The sequence below is a fragment of the Taudactylus pleione genome, unplaced genomic scaffold (genome assembly GCF_031769625.1).
Source record: "Taudactylus pleione unplaced genomic scaffold, aTauple2 ptg000788l, whole genome shotgun sequence".
NCBI lineage: Eukaryota > Metazoa > Chordata > Amphibia > Anura > Myobatrachidae > Taudactylus > Taudactylus pleione.
The window spans coordinates 4,053,446-4,074,402 of record NW_028285190.1 but is presented as its reverse complement, the minus strand read 5'-3'; the positions used below and the strand labels follow the sequence as shown (position 1 = coordinate 4,074,402).

The following is a 20,957-nucleotide window of genomic DNA, read 5'->3' as shown; positions in this document are numbered from 1 at the left end:
GGGGGTGGGCAGCTCAAGTAAAGCAAAGCCAGTTTGTGCAAGGGTCTCCAAGTTGCCTTTTTTTCCTGCCAGTAGTGAAACAGATTGTTTGACATGCCTATTTGGATGCTATCATTAAAATAGTTCTCACTCATTCTTTGAATGGTGACCATATCAGATGGAGTCATGGTAGAGATCTCATTAATTGTAGGCAATTCTTTTAGACCCAACCAGATGTCAAAACTTGGTTGTGTTGACTCATCTGCATCACCAGTTGGTCTTTTTTTGGGAATGTTTCATTTTTTTCCTGGCAGCCGCACTTGCTGGAGAAACTGAAGGAGGAGCCATTGCTGCATCACGTGCCGCTTGAGCTCACAATTTACTTACCAGCAGCTCTTTGCATCTCTTCAGATCTGTGTCTGCTGGGAAGAAAGACACAACATATGACTTAAACCTAGAATCCAGCACGATCGCCAACATGTATTGATCTGTTTGTAGATACTGACAAACCTTGGATCCTGGCAAAGCGAATAAAGGACTTGATCTACAAGTCTGATATGCTTAGCAGAATCATTTCATTTCAGCTCCTCCTTCAGTTTATCAAGCTGCTTTCCCAACAGTCTAATATCCTGACTCAAGCTGGCAGTGTCTGAACTCACTTCACAGGTGACTACTTCGAACGGTTTCAGCATTTTGCACAACATGGAAAGTATTTCCCCTGAGCTTGAGTAAGGTACATCCACCCTCCTCTTCCTTTGTCATAGTTCGTTGTGTAGCTTTGGATGGCATTTTGCTGTTCCTCCATATGCTAAAGCATATAAAGGGTGGAGTTCCACCTTGTAACTAACTCTTGCTTCAGCTGGTGCCAGGGCAAATTCAACATTTCCTGCAGGTGCTACAAACTTCAGCATGCACCTCCTAATTGGCTAAAATGTCCAGAAATTTTGCAGGCCACAGAGAGCATCTCCTGCATGGCCAAGTCATTTTTTAAAACAATTTGTACCACCAAGTTGATTGTGTGAGCAAAACATGGGATGTTTTGGAATTCACCCTGCTGTAATGCTCTCACAACATTGGTGGTGTTGTCAGAAATAACAAATCCTGAGGAGAGTCTAAGCAGAGTGAGCCATTTTGCAATGACTTCATTGAGTTTTTCTAAGAGGTTGGCAGTAGTATGCTTCTTAGTGAATCTGGTGATACACAGAGTAGCCTGCCTTTGAATGAGCTGCTGTTTCTTAGATGCTGCTGCTGCTGTTGATGGCACTGAAGGCAATATACCCACCCAGTGGGCTGTGACAGTCATGTAATCTTGCATTTGTCCTGTTCCACTTGGTCAAATCTGTTGCTAAGTGGACAGTTGGTACAATGGCATTTTGTAGGACACTAATTAAGTTCTTTTTAATGTTTTATTGTACAAGCTGGGAATTGCATTTCTAGTGAAGTGGAACCTAGATGGGATTTGGTAGGGGGAACACAGCACCTCAATTAGCTGTCTAAAACCCACTGCACTGATGGTGGATATCGGACACGCATCTAATACCAGCATAGATGTTATGGCGTCCATGATCCATTGTGCAACTTGTGACTGCTGTCATACTTGCTCCCCCTTGCAAAGGATTGTTTAACAGTCAATTGTTTTTTAGAACTACTACTAGTAGTCTTCCTGGTCCCCTTCAGGAATGAAGATCCACTTCCAGCAGCAGCAGTAGGCATAGCGCTCAAGGATTCTTCTGAGGAATGCAGGATCGGAAAGGACTGAGTTAGCCATATCAAATTGAACGCAGGACTACTTCCGATCATGATTTTAGGATATTGTTGATGAAGGTGTTGGTTTTGAAGATGCCAGGTGCCTGGATCTAGCAGAAAGGGAGCTAGGTGATGCTGGACTGCTTGTTGTTACTTTTATAGCCAAAGTTTCAGAATTTTTCACACTCTTTTGATGGATGCATTGTAAATAATGTAACAAGGAGGAGGTTCCTAGATGGTTAGGGTCCGTATCTCTACTTACTCTGGGTACAGATGGCTTGACAATTGTTGTCCGGATTTGGGTAGAAATGATTCCACACATAAGAAGAGTATTTTTTTGTTTTATGCCCAGGCATGACAATGGGCATTTCTTTATCATGGGCAACAACTGTTTCAACTGGGGCATGATTTACACAAACAACATCCTCATCATCAACATCCTTATTAGCGTCAGCTACACAAATATCCTATCCATCCTGGTGCATTTCCACAGAAGCATCCTCAATTTCTATGTCAGCATGTTGACTTGTGCTGCTCATCCCCACATTTGCAGAGGTTGCACAGGTTGTGGAAGGAAGCTCCTCTTCGAGTACAGTTTTGCAAATGTCAGGCTCACACAATGCACCTGCCGACACACTTAGCTATTTTCAGGGATGTGTGACATTTCTGAGCAAACAGTTGGTTCCTGTGCGTTAACAATTTAAAGGTCTACAGAACTTACATCATCATAAGAGGCAGAACCACCAGTCATAAATTAAGGCCAAGGCCTCAGCCTTTCCTTGCCACTTTGTGTGGTGAAAGGCATATTGCCAATTTTATGTCTTTCTGCAGCTAACTTTCCCTTTGATGTTTTTTTCTTTACCAGGGTAAAAGATTGGTTCTTTGATTTTTGATGCCCTGACTTAAGCCCTGTATGCCCTTGGGCATTGACTTTAGTAGTTGATGTAGACGGACTAGTATCGTCAAGACTAGTGACACTGGCAGCAGCTTCAGCCCTAATATGTGGTTCCTACTCTCCGCTCAACTGATCGTTCTCCATATCAACAAACACAAATGAAGTGGGGTACAGCACACACGTCAATTTGTACCAATTTTAAATATTACACTGCGGTATCAATAACCTAGTGTCACAAGATTTTTTTAAGTATAAGAAAAGAATAACACACTGTGCTACAACTTACAGTGTCACAAGATTTTTTATGAGTAAAACACTGCGCTACCACTTACAGTGTCACAAGATTTTTTTATGAATAAGAAAATAATAACACACTGTGGTACCACTTACAGGGGTCTTTTTACTAAGATTTGTTAGGAGATAAAGTGAACTGAGATAAGGTGTCAGCCAATTAGCTCCTAACTGCCATTTTTCAAACACAGCCTGTGACATGGCAAATAGGAGCTGATTTAATGGCACTTTATCTCAGTTTGCTTTATCTCCTAACAAAGCTTAGTAAATAGACCCCACGGTGTCAAAAGATCTTTATTTTATTTTTTGAGGAATGATAAGTTTATTTCACTTTTATTTTTTTTACACTGGAGAAAAGCACCCCTGGATGAGGCAGCAGCCCCTTGATGAACAATACACCACCCCTTTATGGACAACATAGCATCCCTATGGAGTGCGGACGGACCACCTGCACAGTCACAAATACGTGGATAATAAACTGCGATCTGGCCGGCAGTGTCACCGTACAATAATACCGTAACTAGTTACTAACTAGTAACTACCTAGCACACACAAAAAAAATAAAAAAAAAATAGATTTTCATTTTAACTTTTATTTTTTTTTACACTGGGGAAGAGCACCCTGGACGACACAGCACCTCTTTATGTAATGCAGCCCTAGCCCCTTGATGGACAGTACAACACAGCAGCACTCCTTTATGAACTGCAGCCCCCCTTTATGTACTGCAGCCCCAGCCCCTTTATGGACAACACAGTAGCACTCCTTTATGTGCTGCATCCCCTCTTTATGTACTGCATCCCCAGCCCTATAATACTGCACCCTTGATCAACAACAGCACAGACCCCAGACCAACAACACTGCACCCTTGAACAACAGCAGCACAGACAGTGCACATCTGTTCTGCACACTCTCCACAGGCCAGAATGAAAATGGCGCCGATCACCGGGACCTTTATAGGATCCAAAACCCGTGAGAATCCGACAGCGAGAGGATGCTGTTTTGCCTCTTTTTCGGATCCGAGTTAGGCAGGAAAACCCAAGCTGAGCTCGGATCTCGGCTCATATCGCGAATTTCGGGTGGGTCCGGTTCTCGGAGAACCGGACCTGCTCATCTCTAGTTTATTTGTATTTTTTCTAAGAATATAGAAACAAATTGTTTTAACAGTGAAAGTTACACTTATATTTGCTGCTTAATATGATTCTTACTTTTTCTTATGGGTTCTGCATATGTTATAGATTTCCTCTTAGATTATAGAGAATATTCAAATAATTGTATTTTTTCCTCTTTCACTCTAAAATAACTCTATTACCTCTTTTACATTAAATTCCTCGGTCTAACCTGGTATTTGGAACAAGGTTTCAAAATGGGTCAGATCCCCTTCAAACCGTGGCACTGACTCGTATTATTCCCGAGTTGGTGGCCATTCACACTGCACACGGGTGCAGTGGAACTAGTCTGCTGACCTTTGGAGATTACTTCATCTCCAAGTTTTGGAAAATCCAGAACTCTCCATCCTGTAAACAGGACCTGGGTCGGACGACCCAGGTTACCTGTTTACGCTGCAGGGTTACATGGGTTTTTCCCGTGTTATACCCTGCAAACTACCCGGATTGGATTGACTGGTCACTCGATATGGGCATCCAACCCTAGTCCCTTTTACACATAGCAGTAACCTGGGTTAACCCAGCAATGACCTGCGTTTTAGCTGTGGTGTAAGGGGGTATTGGAGACAGTGTTTAGGCATAGAGGAATAGAACTAGAGTAAAATTTTATTTACTAAAATGCAAGTTTAAAATAGACAAACTTTTACCTTCCAGAAGTGTGCACATCATTATGCAAATTATTAATGTTATTTTCATGAATCACAATATATTATTTTTCTTTATTGCTTTTTTTCTCTGCTACTTTGTGCTATTATAATTTTATGAATAATATAGCTCCTTTAAATTGAATCAAATACATTATAAAGTAGTGCTTAAATTGTAATTAACAATAACAACATTTTAGTATTATTTAAAATAAAAGAATATTTATATATTTTTTTTATTACGTGGTTTTACACAACCAGTGAATATATATATATATATATTTATATACAATACCTGCGCCGGTGCCCTCCATGGGGTGAAGTCCCATAGGTATCCAAGCAATAATGGCAGCACTCAGCATCTTTACAAAGCAAACAATGACTCTCTTTATTGCAACGTTTCGGCAACAATGCCCGTCATCAGTGATAAAAGTTAAACAAATGTTTTATCCTTGATGATGGGCATTGTACCTGAAAACATTGGAATAAAGAGAGTCCTAGTTTGCATTATAAAGATGCTGAATGCCGCCATTATTGCTTGGATATATATATATATATATATATATATATATATTAGGGGTGTGCACCGGCCACTTTTCGTGTTTCGTGTTTTGTGTTTTGGTTTTGAATCTGGATCTTTCTTCATGTTTTGGATCTGGATTGGTTTTGCCAAAACCACCCTTCCGTGTTTGGGTTCTGGGTTTTGTGTTTTGGATCTGTATTTTTTTGAAAAAAAGCATAAAAACAGCTAAAATCACAGAATTTGTAGGTTTTTCTGCTCCTATGCTATTATTAACCTCAATAACCTTAATTTCCACTCATTTCCAGTCTATTCTGAACACCTCACACCTCACAATAGTGTTTTTATGTCCAAAAGGTTGCACCGAGGTAGCTGGATGACTATGCTAAGCAACACGAGTGGGCGGCACAAACACGTGACCCATCTAGGCGTGAAACTGCAGTGGCAGACAGGATGGCAGATTGAAAAACTAGGCCCCAAACTGTACATAATGCAAAGAAAAAAAAGAGGTGCAAGATGGAATTGTCCTTGGCCCTCCCACCCACCCTTATATTGTATAAACAGGACATGCACACTTTAACAAACCAATCATTTCAGCGCCAGGGTCTGCCACACAACTGTGGCTGAAATGATTGGTTCGTTTGGGCCCCCACAAAACAAGCTGGCAATTAATCTGTCCCTGCACAAACTGGCTCTACGGAGGCAGGATGTCATCCTCATCCTCCTCATCCACCGATTCCTCACACTCTTCAGTGTGTACATCCTCATCCTCACAGAGTATTAATTCGTCCCCGCTGGAACCACAGGTCCCTCTGTACGTTCTGGAGGCTGGTCTCCCTGGAAGAGTTGATAATTCATTTTATGAACATCATCTTCTCCACATTTTGTGGAAGCAACCTCCTACGCCTTTCGCTGACAAGGTTCCCGGCTGCACTAAACACTCTTTCGGAGTACACACTGGAGGGGGGGGCAACTCAGGTAAAATAGAGCCAGTTTGTACAGGGACCTCCAAATTGCTTATTTTTCCTGCCAGTACAGGTACGGACTGTCTGACATGCCTACTTGGATGCTGTTACCGATGTAATCCTTTAACAGACAGAGGCATGCTTGTCGCTGCTGCTTTGAGGATGCAAGTGCGGCTACAGCCAACACAATTCACAAAGACAGAAAAAAAAAGAACAATATTTTTATTGTTTGTGTAGCACACTTTGAGGGTGTCACCACCCTTTAACAGACAGACACATGCTTGTCGCTGCTGCTTTAAGGATGCAGGTGCGGCTACAGCCCACACATTTCACAAAGACAGAAAAAAAAAGAACAATATTTTAATTGTTTGTGTAGCACACTTTCAGGGTGTCACCACCCTTTAACAGACAGACGCACGCTTGTCGCTGCTGCTTTAAGGATGCAGGTGCGGCTACAGCCCACACATTTCACAAAGACCGAAAAAAAAAGATCAATATTTTTATTGTTTGTGTAGCACACTTTGAGGGTGTCACCACCCTTTAACAGACAGACACACGCTTGTCGCTGCTGCTTTGAGGATGCAGGTGGAATCTAGACGGGATTTGGAACCGGGGACACACTACCTCCATCAATTGTCTAAATCCCACTGCACTAATGGCGGATACCGGACGCACGTCTAACACCAACATAGCAGTCAAGGCCTCAGTTATACATTTTGCTTCAGGATGACTGCTGTCGTACTTCATCCTCATCGCTAGGGACCGTTGAAGGGTCAATTGTTTAGAAAAATTAGTGATGTTCCTACTTCCTCTCTGGGATGATGAACAACTCCCAGCAGCAGCAATAGCACTAAGAGGAAGTGGTTCTTGATCTTTCCCTATTTTATTTTTATCGGAGAAAGTTTGGTCCTCCATTTATGTTATATTGATATATACGTGCGGCTAAAGCGCACACAAACACAGAAAATATTTTTTTATTTTTGCTGAAGAGTAGTGCACTTTGTGGGTTACACCACCCTTTAAGAAATGAGCCAGCCGGCTCTTTACTTATGGGACACAGGCGCACGCTTGGCGCTGCTCCTTTGTTGATGCACGTGCAGCCACAGTGCACACAAGTCACAAACACAGAAAATATATATTTTTTTGGTTTGGAGTGGACTTTGGGGGTTACTGCACCCTTTAACGGTCAAGCCAGCCGGCCTTTTACTTATGACACAGGCGCACGCTTGGCACTACTTTGTTGATGCATGTACGGCTATTGCGCACACAATTCACAAACACAGAAAATAATTTTTTATTTGGTTTGGACTGGAGTGTACTTTGGGGGTTACAGCACCCTTTAACGGTCAAGCCAGCCGGCCCTTTACTTATGACACAGGCACACGCTTGGCACTACTTTGTTGATGCACGTGCGGCTACTGCGCACACAATTCACAAACACAGAAAATAATTATTTTTTAGCACTTAGGGGGAGCACCCCTGAAGGACAGAGCACCCCCTGGACAACACTACAGCACCCCTTTAGGACTGGGACACTGCACAGGACTTTGGAGTGGACACAGCCCCTATGGAGAACTGACTGCACAACACAGTCCAGCCAGCCCCTATGGACTTTGAAGTAGTGGACACAGCCCCTATTAACAACAGCAGCACAGCACAACACAGCCAGCCCCTATGGACTTTGAAGTAGTGGACAACAGCAGCACAGCGCAGCACAGCACAGCACAACACTACTCTGCACTACACTACACTACACTACACTACACAGCCCAGCGAGCCCTAACTCCCACCCTCCCTCTTCACTGTCCACAGCCGAGTGAGAAAATGGCGCCGACGCAGGTACCTTATATAGGATCCAAAGCCCGCGAGACTCGGAAGGCGGGATGATGACGTTTTGCCTCGATTTCAGATCCGAGTCAGGCGGGAAAAGTCGAGCCTGACTCGGATCTGCCTCGGATCGGGGGGGCTCGGGGGGGTTCGGATTTCAGAAATCCAAACCCGCTCACCCCTAATATATATATATATATATATATATATATATATATATAAATTAGGGGTGTGCACCGGCCACTTTTCGTGTTTTGGTGTTTTGGATCTGGATCTTTCTTCGTGTTTTGGATCTAGAATGGTTTTGCCAAAACCACCCTTCCATGTTTTGGGTTCTGGGTTTTGTGTTTTGGATCTGTATTTTTTTGAAAAATAGCATAAAAACTGCTAAAATCACAGAATTTGTATTTTTTTCTGCTCCTATGCTATTATTAACCTCAATAACCTTAATTTCCACTCATTTCCAGTCTATTCTGAACACCTCACACCTCACAATAGTGTTTTTATATCCAAAAGGTTGCACCGAGGTAGCTGGATGACTATGCTAAGAGACATGAGTGGGCGGCACAAACACGTGGCCCATCTAGGAGTGACACTGCAGTGGCAGACAGGATGGCAGTTTGAAAAACTAGGCCCCAAACTGTACATAATGCAAAGAAAAAAAAAGGTGCAAGATGGAATTGTCCTTGGCCCTCCCACCCACCCTTATGTTGTATAAACAGGACATGCACACTTTAACAAACCAATCATTTCAGTGCCAGGGTCTGCCACACTGAAATGATTGGTTTGTTTGGGCCCCCACAAAACAAGCTGGCAATTAATCTGTCCCTGCACAAACTGGCTCTACGGAGGCAAGATATCGTCCTCATCCTCCTCATCCACCGATTCCTCATCCTCTTCAGTGTTATGTACATCCTCATCCTCACAGAGTATTAATTCCTCCCCGCTGGAATCCACCACCACAGGTCCCTCTGTACGTTCTGGAGGCTCTTCCCTGGAAGAGTTGATAATTCATTTTTATGAACATCATCTTCTCCACATTTTGTGGAAGCAACCTCCTACGCCTTTCACTGACAAGGTTCCCGGCTGCACTAAACACTCTTTCGGAGTACACACTGGAGGGGGGGCAACTCAGGTAAAATAGAGCATGTTTGTATAGGGGCCTCCAAATTGCCTCATTTTCCTGCCAGTACAGGTACGGACTGTCTGACATGCCTACTTGGATGCTGTCACCAATGTAATCCTCCACCATTCTATCAATGGTGACAGTATCATATGCAGTGACAGTAGACATGTCAGAAATTGTTGCCAGGTCCTTCAGTCCAGATGTCCAAACTTGGTCCTGCCTGCCCTGCATCACTGCCAGCGGGTTGCTTAGGATACCTAAGTTGTTTCCTGGCAGCCCCAGTTGCGGGAGAAAATGAAGAAGGAGCTGTTGACGTGTCACGTTCCGCTTCAGCTGACAGTGTTTTCACCAGCAGGTCTTTGCACCTCTGCAGGCTTGTGTCGGCTGGAAAGAGACACCACTTAGGTTTTAAACCTAGGATCGAGCACGGTGGCCAAAATGTAGTGGTCTGATTTCAACAGATTGACCACCCTGGAATCCTGGCAAAGCTAATGAAGGGATTCATCTACAAGTCCCACATGCCGAGCGGAATCGCTCCGTCTTAGCTCCTCCTTCACTTTCTTCAGCTGCTTCTGCAAAAGCCTGATGAGGGGAATGACCTGACTGAAGCTGGCAGTGTCTGAACTGACTTCATGTGTGGCAAGTTCGAAGGGCTGGAGAACCTTGCACAACATGGAAATCATTCTCCACTGCGCTTGTGTCAGGTGCATACCCCCTCCTTTGCCTATGTCATAGGTGGATGTATAGGCTTGAATGGCCTTGTGCTGCTCCTCCATCCTCTGAAGCATATAGAGGGTTGAGTTCCACCGCGTCACAACCTCTTGCTTCAGGTGATTGTGGGGCAGGTTCAAGAGACGCCAAAGCATCTCCTGCATGCCCCTGTCGCTTTTCAGAAAATTCTGCACCACCAAATTTATTGTGTGAGCAAAACATGGGATGTGCTGGAATTTGCCCAGATGTAATGCCCACACAATATTGTTGGCGTTGTAAGATATCACAAATCCCCAGGAGAGTCTAAGTGGGGTAAGCCACTGGGCGATGATTTCCCTCAGTTTCTCTAAGAGGTTGTTGGCAGTGTGCCTCTTACTGAAACCGGTGATACACAGCGTAGACTGCCTTGGAACGAGCTGGCATTTCTGAGATGCTGCTAATAGTGATGCTGCTGTTGTTGCTGCATAAGGTGATACATCTACCCAGTGGGCTGTCACAGTCATATAGTCCTTAGTCTGCCCTGTTCCTCTTGTCCACATGTCCATGGTTAAGTGGACATTGGGTACAACTGCATTTTTCAGGACACTGATGACACTTTTTCTGACGTTTCTGTACAGTCTCGGTATCGCCTGCCTAGTGAAGTGGAATCTAGATGGGATTTGTAACTGGGGACACACTACCTCCATCAATTGTCTAAATCCCACTGCACTAATGGCAGATACCGGATGCACATCTAACACCAACATAGCAGTCAAGGCCTCAGTTATACATTTTGCTTCAGGATGACAGCTGTCGTACTTCATCCTCCTCGCTAAGGACTGTTGGAGGGTCAATTGTTTAGTAAAAGTAGTGGTGTTCCTACTTCCTCTCTGGGATGATGAACGACTCCCAGCAGCAAAAGCAGCAGCGGCAGCAGTAGGCGTAGCAATGCAGGATCCTCCGGAGGAATCCCGAATTGGAGAGTCAGTCATGCCAGTGACATGGCCTGCAGGACTACTTCTGATCCTGACTAAGGAGGAAATTGACGAGGAGGGAGTTGATGGTGTGGTTTGCAGGTGCTTGGATACAACAGGACGAAGGTATTTAGGTGTCCCTGGACTGCTTACGGTCTTATCCAAAGTTTCTGAACTTGACAGTAACTTTTTATGAACGCTCTGCAGGTGACGTATAAGGGAGGATGTTCCTAGGTAGTTAACGTCCCTACCCCTACTTATTTCACATTTACATATGGTACATACGGCAAAACGGTTGTTGTCCGGATTTGGATAGAAATATTGCCAGACCAAAGAGGTGGAATGTTTGGTCTTCTGCCCAGGCATGACCGTGATGGGCTTTTTCATCCCACGGACAACAACTGTCTCCCCCAGAACCTGATTTAAACAAACCACATCACCATCAGAATCCTCCTCGCCAACTTCCTCCTCAGCGCCAGCTACACCAGTATCCTCATCCTGTTGTACTTCAACAGTGACATCTTCAATTTGCATATCAGCAAGTGGACTGTGGGTGCTCCTTTCAGCACTTGCAGAGGGCCTGCAAATGGTGGAAAGAGCCACCTATTCCTGTCCAGTTCTGGGAAGGTCAGGCATCGCAACCGCCACCACACTTGGACTCTCCTTGGAGATTTGTGATATCTTTTTAGAATGCACAGTTCTTCGCTGTGCTTTTGCCAGCTTAACTCATTTGATTTTTTTAGTGGGATGAGGGCTTCCATCGTCATGTGAAGCTGAACCACTAGTCATGAACATCGGGAAAGACCTTAGCCGTTCCTTGCCACTCCGTGACGTAAATGGCATATTGGCAAGTTTACGTTTCTCCTCAGATGATTTAAATGTTTTTTTAAGGTCATTTTCCTGAACTTTGTCATTTGGGATTGTATATGCCCTCTACTATGACATTGGGCATCGGCCTTGGCAGACGACGTTGATGGCATGTTATCGTCTATGTCATGACTAGTGGCAAAAGCTTCAGCACTAGGAGGAAGTGGTTCTTGATCTTTCCCTATTTTATTTTTATCAGAGAAAGTTTGGTCCTCCATTTATGTTATATTTATATATATATATATATATATATATATATATATATATATATATATATATACATGCGGCTAAGGCACACACAAACACAGAAAATATTTTTTTATTACTGTTGTGGACTAGTTCAATTTGTGGGTTACACCACCCTTTAAGAAATGAGCCAGCCAGCTCTTTACTTATGGGACACAGGTGCACGCTTTGTGCTGCTCCTTTGTTGATACACATGCAGCTACAGTGCACACAATTCACAAAGAGAAAAAAAAGAAGAATTTTTTAATTTTTTGTGGAGCGCACTTTGGGGGTTACACCACCTTTTAACAGACAGTCGCACGCTTGGCGCTGCTGCTTTGAGGATGCAAGTGCGGCTACAGCCAACACAATTCACAAAGACAGAAACAAAAATATATTTATTTTTTTGTGAAGCGCACTTTTGGGGTTACACCACCTTTTAACAGACAGATGCACGCTTGGTGCTGCTGCTTTGAGGATGCAGGTACGGCTACTGTGCATACATTTCACACACAAACAAAGAAAAAAAGAAAATTATCACACTTTTGTTGGAGCGCACTTTGGGGGTTACACCATCCTTTAACAGACAGACGTACGCTTGTCGCTGCTGCTTTGAGGACAGTATCATATGCAGTGACAGTAGACTTGTCAGATATTGTGTGCACGTCCTTCAGTCCGGACCAGATATCCAAACCGGCCCTTGGCATATGACACAGGTGCACGCTTGGTGCTGCTACTGTTTTGATGCATATGCGGCTACTTCGCACACAAGTCACAAACACAGAAAAAAAATTTTTTATTATTTTTTGGAGCACTTTTGGGGTTACACCACCCTTTAACAGACTAATGGGACACAGGCGCATGCTTGGCACTGCTCCTTTGTTGATGCACATGCAGCTACAGTGCACACAATTCACAAAGACAGAAAAAAAAGATTTTTTTTTTGTTTTGTGGAGGTCACTTTGAGGGCTACACCACCTTTTACCAGACAAACACACGCTTGGCGCTGCTGCTTTGAGGATGCATACTGCGCATAGGCTTCTGCGCATACATTTCACACTCAAACAGAAAAAAAGATTATTTTATTTTTGTTGGAGCGCACTTTGGGGGTTACACCACCCTTTAACAGACAGACGCACGCTTGGCGCTACTGCTTTGAGGATGCACGTACAGTGCACACAATTCACAAACACAGAAGAAAATGTATTTTTTTTGTTGGAGTGCACTTTGGGGGCTTACACCACCCTTTAAGAGATGAGCCAGCCAGCCCTTTTCTTATGGGACACAGGTGCACGCTTGGCGCTGCTCCTTTGTTGATGCACGTGCAGCCACAGTGCACACAATTCACAAACACAGAAAATATTTTTTTATTTTGCTTGGAGTGCACTTTGGGGGTTACAGCACCCTTTAACGGTCAAGCCAGCCGATTACTTATGACACAGGCGCACACTTGATGCTACTTTGTTGATGCACGTGCGGCTACTGTGCACACAATTCACAAACACAAAAAAACATATATATTTTTTTATTTTTGGAGTGCACTTTGGGGGTTACAGCACCCTTTAACGGACAAGCCAGCTGGCCCTAGATTTATGACACAGGCAAATGCTTGGCGCTACTTTGTTGATGCATGTGCGGCTACTGCACACACATTTCACAAACACAAGAAAATCAAAAAAAATTTTTGGAGTGCACTTTGGCAGAGCACCTCTGATGTACAGATCACCCCCTGGACAACACTACAGCACCCCTCTAGGACTACAGCCTTTATGGGACACTGCACAACACAGTCCAGCCAGCTCCTATAGACTTTGGAGTGGACACAGCCTCTATGGACAACTGACTGCACAACACAGCCCAGCCAGCCCCTATGACAGCAGCACAACACAGCCCAGTCAGCCCCTATGGACAACAGCAGCACAACACAGCCCAGTAAGCCCCCATGGACTGAGTGGACACAGCCCCTATGGACAACAGCAGCACAATACAGCCCAGCCAGCCCCTATGACAGCAGCACAACACAGCCCAGTCAGCCCCTATGGACAACAGCAGCACAACACAGCCCAGTAAGCCCCCATGGACTGAGTGGACACAGCCCCTATGGACAACAGCAGCACAATACAGCCCAGCCAGCCCTAGCTCCCACCCTCCCTCTTCACTGTCCACAGCCAGAGTGAGAAATGGTGCCGATGCGGGGACCTTTTATAGAATCCAAAACCCGCGAGATCCGGATGGCAGGATGATGACATTTTGCCTCGATTTCAGATCCGAGTCAGGCGGGAAAAGTCAAGCCTGACTCGGATTGACCTCGGTTCGGGGGGGCTTGGGGGGGTTCGGATTTCAGAAATCCGAACCCGCTCACCCCTAATATATATATAGTTGATACAAATGTATACATATAAAATATAATATATAATACTTTGTGTATAAATGTGTGAATGTATAAATAAACATATGAAATCTATAAGAAATATTAAAATGTATGAAAAAAGTGTAGGTAAATTTACTACTTCTCAAATAAAACACTGAACCCCTGTGTCAAATGAATTACACAGTACAGGCATCCACTACACCGGAGACACACTGCAATGTCCACTGTGCCAGGGTCCTGTTGCAGCAGCTCTCTCCAACATTTGTTATGGGCAAGGTCAAAGCTGCCCGGGGGTCTGCCACACCGGTATCCCACTTTATGGCAGATGTAAGTGCCTTCACTTCGGAGGCTCTCTCCAGCAATGACTCTGGGTGAGGGAAATCAATCATACACACTGCACATCATGAACTACACTCTGCAGTAGGCAAGAGGTTTTCAGCTACATACTGCTCCTCTTCTGGATTCACTGCAAAGCAAAGTATGATAGGGTCCAAATGGAGTTGATGATGTGACTCCCTTAAAAATCAAAGCAGTTTTATCATACAGTATGCTGACTTTCCCAAGGATTAAAAACCCCATTTGCTTCACTGATTTTCAAAGCTGGGATTTTTTCTGACTGGTTATTCAATCCTAAAGATTTCATTAGGCCCAACAACTGTCCATAAAACTGTATAATTTTATAACAATATTGCAGAACTTTGTAGTGGTTGAATACCGTTTTTTTTTCAATGGACTGTTATACTGTATATGCTATTGGGATTTTATGTATGTTTTTCTTGCTCTTTTGACATATTATGTAATATAGTATTATAGAGAGTTGTTGGGGCCAATAAAATCTTTGGAATTGAATAACCAACCAGAACAAATCTCAGTTTTGAAAATCAGTGAAGCATATGGGGTTTGAAATCATTGAGAAAGTCAGAATATGACAAAACCAGTTGGATTTTCAAGAAAGTCACATGCAGAGCTATAACTAGACTTTTTGGTGCCCTGTGCCAGAAAGAACATTGGCGCCCCCCCCCCATTTTTCAAATAGGGACATAAGATGAGTGCACTCGGAAAAGGGCCATGGCCTCATGGGGAAGGGCCAGGGAAGAGATAGGGGAGGCCAGAAGATGCTGGGGATAAAAGATGAGAAAGCTACAAGTGACAGTGAGAACAAACAGAAAATTGACAGGCCCAAACAGCGCCCCCTGCCCTGTGTTTTCCAGTGGCACAGGTCGCACTACCCTAGTTACGGCCCTTGTGACACCATCAACTCCATTTGGACTCTGTCAAACTTTTCTTTGCAGTGAACCCGGAAGAGTAGCAGCACGCAGCTGAACCCCTTGCCTACTCTGTAACTGCAGAGTAAAGTTCACGCTGTACATAGTGTTTGACTGATTTCCCTCACCCAGGTTCACTGCTGGAGAGAGTCACTTACAGTACATCTGCTGTATAGCAGGTCACCGGCATAACAGACCCCCAGTCAGCGTTGACATTGCAGTCACAACCAATGCTGGAGAGAGCTGCAGTGACAGGACCCCAGCACAGTGGACACTGAAGTGGGACCCCGTGTAGTGGACACCTGTACTTTGCAATTCCTCCAACACAGGGGTTCTGCTGGAGGGAGCCATAGGAGTGAGGGTACCTATGCCCTGTGGGCTGTCGGACCATGACACTAAGAGCACTCACAACAAGACAACAAGAGCTGAACCACCTTTCGAGGTTCTGAGAAGACAGCTTTAGGGTAAGATAGGGAGAGTATGCTGCAAGCGGGCTGGAGTCCAACATATATCTTCTTAAACAGAGGTTAAACTTTGTGTTTTATTTGAGTAGCAGTACATTCACCTACATACTTTTTACATACATCTTTATATTTTTTATATATTTTATATATTTAGAAATATATTTATAAATTTCTACACACAGTATTATATATCATACTTTTTATACTTATTAATTTGTCATATATATATATATATAAGGTAAGACACTTGTTTATGTCACTTCTTAAACACACGTCCTGAGGAAAAGGTCCTGAGTTGGCCTTGAAACGTCGACCACTGTTTGTGTTACCATGTTGTGGATTTAATACAACCTTCTCTGTTTCAATTTCGGAGTGCCGCCTATCTTCTTCCATTGGGACCATTACAGATCAGTGGGGAACTTTTATATATATATATATATATATATATTCACCTTACATATTCAATTATTTCTATTTACACATCCCCTAGTGCTTTCATTGGTCGATTTGTTTGGATCAAATTCTGTCTCATTTTTGACATTGAAAGCATATTAATTTTATTATAAAGGAGTGCTTGTTTTTTTGTTTGTGTTTTTGATTATTACTGTATTACTTAGTATTACACAACAGAATTATGTCTGCACAGAAGTAAATAGAACATCTCCAACCTAAACTCCATTCCACTTGTTTTTAGAGTTGTGACAAATTTACTAAGGCAGCTCCTTCAGAGGGAAGGTTTTAGGCAGCATAAATGTAGGAAATTAATGTAAAAATGTTAATCCTTGCTGCAAAAGTCTAAATTATATTTTATTATTGAATCTGATATTTCAGTAGCAATATTAACCTTTAATATACAACTTGTATGTCTGTTTGTATAAGAGATGAGTATGCCTTCTCTTGCTGCCAGAAAATGGATTAACGGACCAATCTGTGCTTTCATAAAGTATAGTAAATACTGTAGGATATCAATATCTTTCAGAATGTCTGGTGCAATAAAGTAATAAGTGCAAAAAAATATACTTAATCGAGGTTATTTACTGAAGAAATGTGTACACCGCTAAATATATATTTTTTTGTTTGAATGACACCTCATTTAAACATATTTTTAGAATGTTAAAAAAACAACTGCAGTATGACATTAATGTATATATATATATATCTGTAACCTACCTTTATTTGTTGAAGTTGTAGTGTGTCTATATCCTGTGAGATGGATTTGATAAAGTGGTGGATCCATTGCTGGCTGTTGTCATAGTCCTGCTCATTGTCTTCTCTCAGGTAATAGACTAACCTGATTGCTTGGGATGTCTGCACAGTATTGTCTGAGTTCAGTGTCACCCCACCCAGGTATGTTCCAAGGAATTTAGCCTGAAACATGGGGTAGGTTATATGTATTGTCTCTATCAGACTCGGATTACCTTGCACTGCGGCTAGGAGTGGATTGGCTGCAATGCATTTTTTCCCCTGTATTTCTGCACACAGCTGCTGGAAATTAAGATTCACATTAGCTCCAGGTTGTATTATGGTGATATTCAGATTCTGCACCATCTCATCCAGCTTCAGCAGCTCTGTGAATGTGTCTTTATTTAGGACATTACCGGACAAACTGACAGCAATGAGCGAGACAAATGATCCTTCTGTATACAGTCGCTGTGCAGAAAACTGGCCTAAGTCACTGGTTGGAAAATGCACCTTGACAAATTCTCGTTCAGATTTAGCTGGACCTCCTAGTGGTGTGAACTGGTCTTCTATGTCACTAGCTTCTCTCTGCTTTAAAAAGTAAAATCCAGCTCCCAGCCCAGCAGACAGAATAAGAGGAATAATTAGGAACCACCAGGGGTACCTTGCCACCAGCTTTCCAAGCCCACAGAATATGCGAGAGAGGGGTTTCTGTATACAGTCTGTCTCACACCAGGACATTATCAATTTCTTATTATCTCACAAAGAAGGAAAACTGGAATAAAAAGCCAGCAATGTTAGTTCCAAGTATAAAGTCAAACTTAAAGAAATGTATTTAGATAAGCAAGTGAAAACAGATTCTTGGATGGCAAACGACAATTTCCTAGGTAACCAGACCAAGATCTAGTGAGTTGTTGATAAATTGATGGCTTCGCAACTACAGTAATAAAGGACAATTGGCTTTGACCTTTGTAACATTACCATTTTTCCTCCCCAGTCTGCTGTTACATATTACACTTTTTTTAAAACCAATAAACATGCATTACTTGGAAAAGGGATGTTGGATTCCTGCAAGAGGAAAAGCGGTGTAGGGTAATGCGATAAGAGGATTGATTTATTAATCTATGAGGAAGACAGAGACTTTAATTGTAGCACTACATGTGTGGGGTATGTATATTAAAATTATTTTTTAATTCAGCACTCTTTAAGTAAATTTGATAGAACATGTTTTCTAACATCATTTGGAGTTACATGGAAAGATGAACATTATGCATACAAGTATGCCTATACAATTTTGCAATGTCTGTATTTTAAATTGACCATATTTGTATATACATGCAATCTAATATAAAGGGCACAGAAGCATCTGGGGCATAAACTTGCACTCACAATAACACATCTCTTTTTTGCACACATCTAGAGGTAGGAGAAACACAAAATACACATTCCAAAGGGCTTTTACCTTGCACTTGTACACCTCTAATATACAGCACTTCCACGTGGATGCCCTGAATCACTTCCCAAAGCACAAGTAGCTGTGAGGGCAACTAAAACAGGGGCACAATTTTTATGCAAAACATAAACTTACCATGTAAAATGCACCGAATGGGAAACGCTAAGGGGTCTATTCAGCATTGATTGTTTTACATAAAAAATACGGAAACTATGATTTCCATATTTTTTATGTAACTCCCCTATTCAGCATTGGGATAATGGAGAAGATAACGCAATTATCTTCTCCATTGATTCCCATCTTGCTGAATACCGCACTGTAGGGATCAGCCATTGATCTCTACAGTTTTTTTATGCTTTTTGCTATTCAGCAAAGCAAAAAGTGTTAAATAACTCGATAAATATTTCCTTTTTATAACGCCATTGCAGAATCGCGTTATATGAAGAATATACTTAAATATCCCGAAAACTGCAGGGACAGAGGGAAATTTTCCCATATGTCCCTGCAGCATCTTGTAAGCCATGCCCAGTCTCCGTCCCTGCTTTGCGGTGATCGGCGGCAGGTAAGTCACTCTAAAGCCTTTTAAACCTCCCGAATTGATTGATATGTGTATACAGACTTTATACTAGTTTAATATTAATATTTTATATAATTTATATATAAATGTTAAATATAAAGCACATAAATATACATGTATACAGGCTAGTATAAAGCCTGTATACACATATCAATCAATTTCGGGAGACTGGAGTTGTACTTACCCCGTCGGCGGTCACAGCAGGAAAAGACGGAGATCCGATCGCATTGCCCATAATTGTAATGAGAAATGTGATCTGTCTGGTAGTTACTAAAAATAAATTGTGAAAAACTACCGGGGGAAGCACTGTGATAATAATGCCACCTGGAGGTGGCATTATCCAGGGTCTACCCTGGTTACCGGATTCCTGCTCTGCTCTAATAGGCGGAGCAGAGCCCGGAGCCGGCCCCAGTGATCAGCTGTATGGTCTAAACAGACCACAAGCTGATCATTGCTAAAAAAAAAAAAAAAATTGTAAAAAATAAAAAACTTACCAGAGTTCAGGGACCGGTGATCGGGGCTCCGGTGAAGTCCTCCCTCTTGTCAGCTGGTCTCCCATCCTGCACTGTGACCCGGTCATCAGCTGACTAGGTTACAGTGCAGGATGGGAGACCAGCTGACTGGAGTCATGGAGGACATCACCGGAGCCCTGATCACCGGAGGTAAGTCAAATTAAGGGAAGGGGGGGTCACGAGGGAGCCGCAAGTTGGGCGGGCTTGCAATCACAGGGGGGGTAGGGCAGCTGGTCGGCGCATGCACGGGACGTCATAACTGTATTTTTTGCAAAAAATACAATGATAAGGCTGCGGAGGGGATTTCGCAGGGACAGAGCTTTATCGCTAGCTCTGTCCATGCAAGGGATTTTTAATAAATCCCTGTGATATTGCCTGAATTCGCAATGCAAATTCTGTTGGTAATATCACACTACAATCTGCATTTTAATGCGGATTGTAGTAAATAGGGCCCTATATGAAGCCCTGTGTCAATTTATTGTTTTGTTAATGGAGGATTCCACTCAAAGACACCCAGACTAGGCATATCCTTTGCAGGCAGCACATACAGTAATTTGGCAGGGGTGGTGATCCTCCAATTAGGTGACTAAACAAATTTTGCTTGTAGTTCACAAGGTTGTCATCAATTCTGCACCTGTAGCAATATAAATCTGGGTGATGAAACTAGCTGGTCTCTTAATAGGGAAGATTTTTCCTGGCATTTTGAGAATGGATATTCAATAACTAAGCAAGATATACCGGTGATGTCACTTCTAGACTGAACGCGGGACCCCGCACTAGCGAGACAAGTCTCTATCTTTATAGTTTTATACAGGGATAAGCCTATCTCAGATTTTCAGCTTGTAAAAGTTTTTATTGAAGTTTAAACATTTTAAGATTACCTAAAATAATTTTACACAAGCCTGACTGTCCGCCTTGTTTATAGAAGTGCAAATATAGATAAAAAAATGAAGGTAAGTATGCACAGACTTCTACACGGGACATATTCAGATAAGCTTACTATTAATTATATATTCCCAAAGTACACATGAAAATTTCTGCTTAATAATTACTTGGTGCATTACTATTCTGCACAATGACTGCTTAAATTTTCCTTTTGTTTTTCCTTTACTCATAACCCACCTCTTTATGTTTACCTATCTTATCTTCACTTTTACAAAAGTCCTATCCACTCACTCCCTCCTTCTCTTCCTTTACCCTCCGCAGTCACTTGTTGCTCATTTG

The 20,957-nt window shown here is 42.7% G+C and overlaps 1 protein-coding gene across 1 annotated transcript in view; it reads right to left on the bottom strand.

Moving 5' to 3' along the window:
* The window catches only part of LOC148475030 (patched domain-containing protein 3-like), a 189,155-nt gene extending 171,223 nt beyond the window's left edge, over positions 1 to 17,932 (bottom strand). The window contains exon 1 of the mRNA XM_088457829.1: positions 17,183 to 17,932. Coding sequence (XP_088313955.1) covers positions 17,183 to 17,932 — 750 coding nt within the window. The remainder of the gene's footprint in view (positions 1 to 17,182) is intronic.
* Between the last annotated feature and the right edge of the window lie 3,025 nt (positions 17,933 to 20,957).